Source organism: Bison bison, unplaced genomic scaffold, assembly GCF_000754665.1.
Source record: "Bison bison bison isolate TAMUID 2011002044 unplaced genomic scaffold, Bison_UMD1.0 scf7180017864382, whole genome shotgun sequence".
Lineage (NCBI taxonomy): Eukaryota > Metazoa > Chordata > Mammalia > Artiodactyla > Bovidae > Bison > Bison bison.
In genome coordinates this window covers 6,660,572-6,665,350 of record NW_011494954.1, presented here as the reverse complement: position 1 = coordinate 6,665,350, position 4,779 = coordinate 6,660,572, and the positions used below count along the sequence as shown (strand labels likewise).

General features: G+C 36.7%; 1 protein-coding gene across 1 annotated transcript in view; it reads left to right on the top strand.

Annotated features, from left to right (window-relative positions):
* Positions 1 to 4,779, top strand: part of MSH4 (mutS homolog 4) — a 98,151-nt gene that overhangs the window by 72,155 nt on the left and 21,217 nt on the right. Inside the window, exons 16-17 of the mRNA XM_010857610.1 lie at positions 1,743 to 1,861; positions 3,383 to 3,511. Coding sequence (XP_010855912.1) covers positions 1,743 to 1,861; positions 3,383 to 3,511 — 248 coding nt within the window. The remainder of the gene's footprint in view (positions 1 to 1,742; positions 1,862 to 3,382; positions 3,512 to 4,779) is intronic.

Here is a 4,779-nt window from a genome sequence, read left to right as displayed (position 1 = left end):
ACCAACCTAGATAGCACATTAAAAAGCAGAGACATTACTTTGCCAACAAAGGTCCATCTAGTCAAGGCTATGGTTTTTTCCAGTGGTCATGTATGGATGTGAGAGTTGGGCTGTGAAGAAAGCTGAGCGCCAAAGAATTGATGCTTTTGAACTGTGGTGTTAGAGAAGGCTCTTGAGAGTCCGTTGAACTGCAAGGAGATCCAACCAGTCCATTCTGAAGGAGATCAGCCCTGGGATTTCTTTGGAAGGAATGATGCTAAAGCTGAAACTCCATTACTTTGGCCACCTCATGGGAAGAGTTGACTCATTGGAAAAGACTCTGATGCTGGGAGGGATTGGGGGCAGGAGGAGAAGGGGATGACAGAGGATGAGATGGCTGGATGGCATCACTGACTCAATGGACGTGAGTCTGAGTGAACTCCGGGAGTTGGTGATGGGCAGGGAGGCCTAGTGTGCTGCGATTCATGGGGTCGCAAAGAGTCGGACACGACTGAGCAACTGAACTGACTGACTGACTGAGTGAGAGCCTTACCCAGATATCTATAGGAAGCTATAGATGTTTTAGCAAGAGAATGGCATAATTGGATTTGAGTTTTAGATAGATTACTCTCGCTATTGTAAGGTTAGAGAAGAGCCAGATTAGAAGCAAAATATCAGCCAGCAGGCTTCTGTGATATGATGATAAGATATGTTAGGAACCTCTTTGGTGGAGGTAAGAGAGAAGGGAAAATATGAACAATATGCACCATATACGCTATATTCTATACTTGGTACTTTCACATTTATTTTTCCTACGTAATCATTTTGGCAGTCCTGTGAGAATGTTGTATTTATTTGCTCTCTGAGATGTCATCATAATTGCTATTGTTATTATTATTATCTGCATTGATTAATATTTTCTGAACTTTTGCTTTCTCTTCCTGCTATTCCTTATTATGCAAAAGTAGATCCTATTCTTCACCCTTGTCTTTGTTTTAAATCCTGGAATAATCTGGCTTTGTTTCTTCACTTCCATTATTTCACATTTTGTCTATACAGAGTTCTGTGTATTTGACACTTTTTTCATTTAACTATTTGTATATTTTTATCTTCTTATGGTTTTAGAATGCTTTTTGTATCCCATTTTGTTTGGCGATAGATATAAATAATAAGATTAATCTGTTTTCAAGAGATAAATATTTTAGGTTAGTTAGCCTGATATTTCTCACACAGAAACCATCTTGTGAATAAAAATTCACCTTCATAAAAAATTTAATGTTTTGCATTCATTCTAATTGTGGATGGTTCTGTACTTTTCTAATAGCAACTATTTCTTAATATGCCTTTCTATAATGATTTTTATCAACTTGAGCTTCATAAGTATTTCCTTCAGATTTTCATACTTTGAATATTCTCATCTGACTATACTATTTAACAATTTTTATCAAATTTATAACAAATCTTTCTTATGTACTCAAATATGTATTATCTTTTTTTCACTTCCAAATAACTTTGTACAATAGGTAGGGTAAGCATTTCCATTTTATATGTGAAGAAGATGAAGCTGGGAGAATTTAAGTGCCGTCCAAGGTTGTAAAGTAAATGACAGAGCCGGGGCCATGCCTTCTAATTCCATATCTTGTGATCTTTCCACCACATTAATCCTTAGATAGGACTAAATAATCTGAGTTGATAGAGCAAAGTGTTAGTAGTCCTTATATTTTATAAAAGCATCTCAGTTTACTTTGACTTATATTTTATAGGATCATATGTTCCAGCAGAATATTCTTCCTTTAGAATTGCTGAACAAATTTTTACAAGAATAAGTACTGATGACGATATTGAAACAAATTCATCAACATTTATGAAGGAAATGAAAGAGGTACCTGATTTCAACTTTCCTTATGTTAAAAAAATATTGAATTATCCTAATGGTCAATACTTATAACATAAGAAAGTATTTTTATATTAAAGCTTGCAGATGTGTTTATACTCCTCTACAAGAGCCAGAGGGCAGTCAAAGACAGCTTCCTAATTTCTGTCTTGTGGAAATGGAAGTAAATGTTTTATTGAAAAATACAGCTTTAAAGAAAAAGCTAGTGTTAGTGAATGATAAAAACATGCTTTCGTGTTTTTATATGGAATATATAAAAGACTTCAGAAAGCAATGACCTGTTCAGAAACATTTTGCATAGTTAGGCTTGATTTTAAAATAAAAGATCACAAAAGGTGTTAAAAGGTTTTTTAAAAATCACCCTTTTTGTGCTCTTGTGGAATTTTCACTTCCTGTGCCAAAGTATGTATCAGCATCTATTTTTGATCTGAGCACATGTCAAATAAACATGAAGGGTTAAAGGAATTCAGTATAGCTTTTGGCCTATCTTTAGTAGGTATGGGTTATTGGATCACTGTACAGTTTACTAATTTTCTTTAGATAGACAGGGAATAAAATTATCATTTGCTTACCGTATGTGATATTTATATAATTATTTAGTATGTATTGAATAACTATGGGGGAATATAGCAATAGACTAGGTGCTTGAGACATATTTTTAAATGGTCCTAGCTCTCAAGAAGCTTAGTCCCATGGAAAGGTAAAATGGCCATGATGGTTAACAGTTGTGTCATAACATAAGTCTGTATCAGGCATGATTTAAATTTATTTTACTCAGAAATCAATGGGCTTGGATGCTTTTTTCCTAAATATTTCTTTTCATTTTTACTGGCTACAGAGATGTTAACTGAGAGATAGTTCAGAGTGTTTATGACAGCAATTGATTCACCATGGATCAGTTGATAAAGAATCCGCCTGCAAAGTAGGAAACCCTAGTTGGATTCCTGGGTCGGAAAGATCTGCTGGAGAAGGGATAGGCTACCCATTCCAGCACTCTTCGACTTACCTTGTGGCTCAGCTGGTAGAGAATCTGCCTGCAATGCGGGAAACCTGGGTTCAATCCCTGGGTTGGGACGATTCTCTGGAGAAGAGAAAGGCTGCTCACTCCAGTATTCTGGCCTGGAGAATTCCATGGGCTATATAGTCCATGGGGTCAAAGTGTCAGACATGACTGAGCAATTCTCTCTTAAACAAGAAAATGACCATCTTTGTGTTTATTTAAACATTTAATTCATTGCTTTATTTCACTGTATCTGATTCATCAATATTTTAGATAATGGTTATTTACTCTAATAGTCTATTTATGTACACATCAGCTATTCTATTAGAATTATTAGTAATGAGATTTTTAGAAAAAAAAGCAATGTGTTAGTTTCTGCTCAGCGGGTTTTCTCTGTCAAAATATATTTCAAATGAACTAATAAAAGGACCTGGATTTTACTTCATTTTTTTGCTATAATAGTGACAGCTATTTGGTTGCAATAAATAATTTTGGAATTATATTTTCAGGTAGCATATATTCTACATAATGCTAATGACAAGTCACTCATATTAATTGATGAACTTGGCAGAGGTACTAATACAGAAGAAGGTATTGGCATTTGTTATGCTGTTTGTGAACATCTGCTGAGCTTAAAGGTATTCCTCTCTATTTTATTTTATTTTTTTGCTACATCAGTGTTTTTATTTTATTTATTTATTTTTCTTTTTTTAATTTAATTTTATTTTTAAACTTTACAATATTGTATTAGTTTTGCCAAACATCAAAATGAATCCGCCACAGGTATACCCGTGCTCCCCATCCTGAACCGTCTTCCCTCCTCCCTCCCCATACCCTCCCTCTGGGTGGTCCCAGTGCACCAGCCCCAAGCATCCACTAATTTCGAGTCCTTTAAAAAAATTTTTTTTATTGAAAGAAAAAATTTTTTAATTGTATAGTCTTTAAAATTGTATCGGTTCAGTTCAGTTCAGTCACTAAGTCGTGTCCGACTCTTTGTGACCCCATGAATCGCAGCATGTCAGGCCTCCCTGTCCATCACCAACTCCCGGAGTTCACTCAGACTCATGTCCGAGTCAGTGATGCCATCCAGTCATCTCATCCTTTGTCATCCCCTTCTCCTCCTGCCCCCAATCCCTCCCAGCATCAGGGTCTTTTCCAATAAGTCAACTCTTCGCACTAGGTGGCCAAAGTATTGAAGTTTCAGCTTCAGCATCAGTCCCTCCAATGAACACCCAGGACTTATCTCCTTTAGGATGGACTGGTTGGATCTCCTTGCAGTCCAAGGGACTCTCAAGAGTCTTCTCCAACACCACAGTTCAAAAGCATCAATTCTTCGGTGCTCAGTTTTCTTCACAGTCTAACTCTCACATCCATACATGACCACAGGAAAAACCATAGCCTTGACTAAACAGGCCTTTGTTGGCAAAGTAATTATCTCTGCTTTTGAATGTGCTATCTAGGTTGGTCGTAACTTTCCTTCCAAGGAGTAAATGTCTTTTAATTTCATGGCTGCAGTCACCATCTGCAGTAATTTTGGAGCCCAAAAAAAGTCTGACACGGTTTTCACTGTTTCCCCATGGGACTAGATACCATGATCTTGGTTTTCTGAATGTTGAGCTTTAAGCCAGCTTTTTCACTCTCCACTTTCACGTTCATCAAGAGGCTTTTTAATTCCTCTTCACTTTCTGCCATAAGGATGGTGTCATCTGCATATCTGAGGTTATTGATATTTCTCCCGGCAATCTTGATTCCAGCTTGTGCTTCTTCCAGCCCAGCATTTCTCATGATGTACTCTGCATAGAAGTTAAATAAGCAGGGAGACAATATACAGCCTTGACATACTCCTTTTCCTATTTGGAACCAGTCTGTCGTTCCATGTCCAGTTCGAACTGTTGCTTCCTGACCT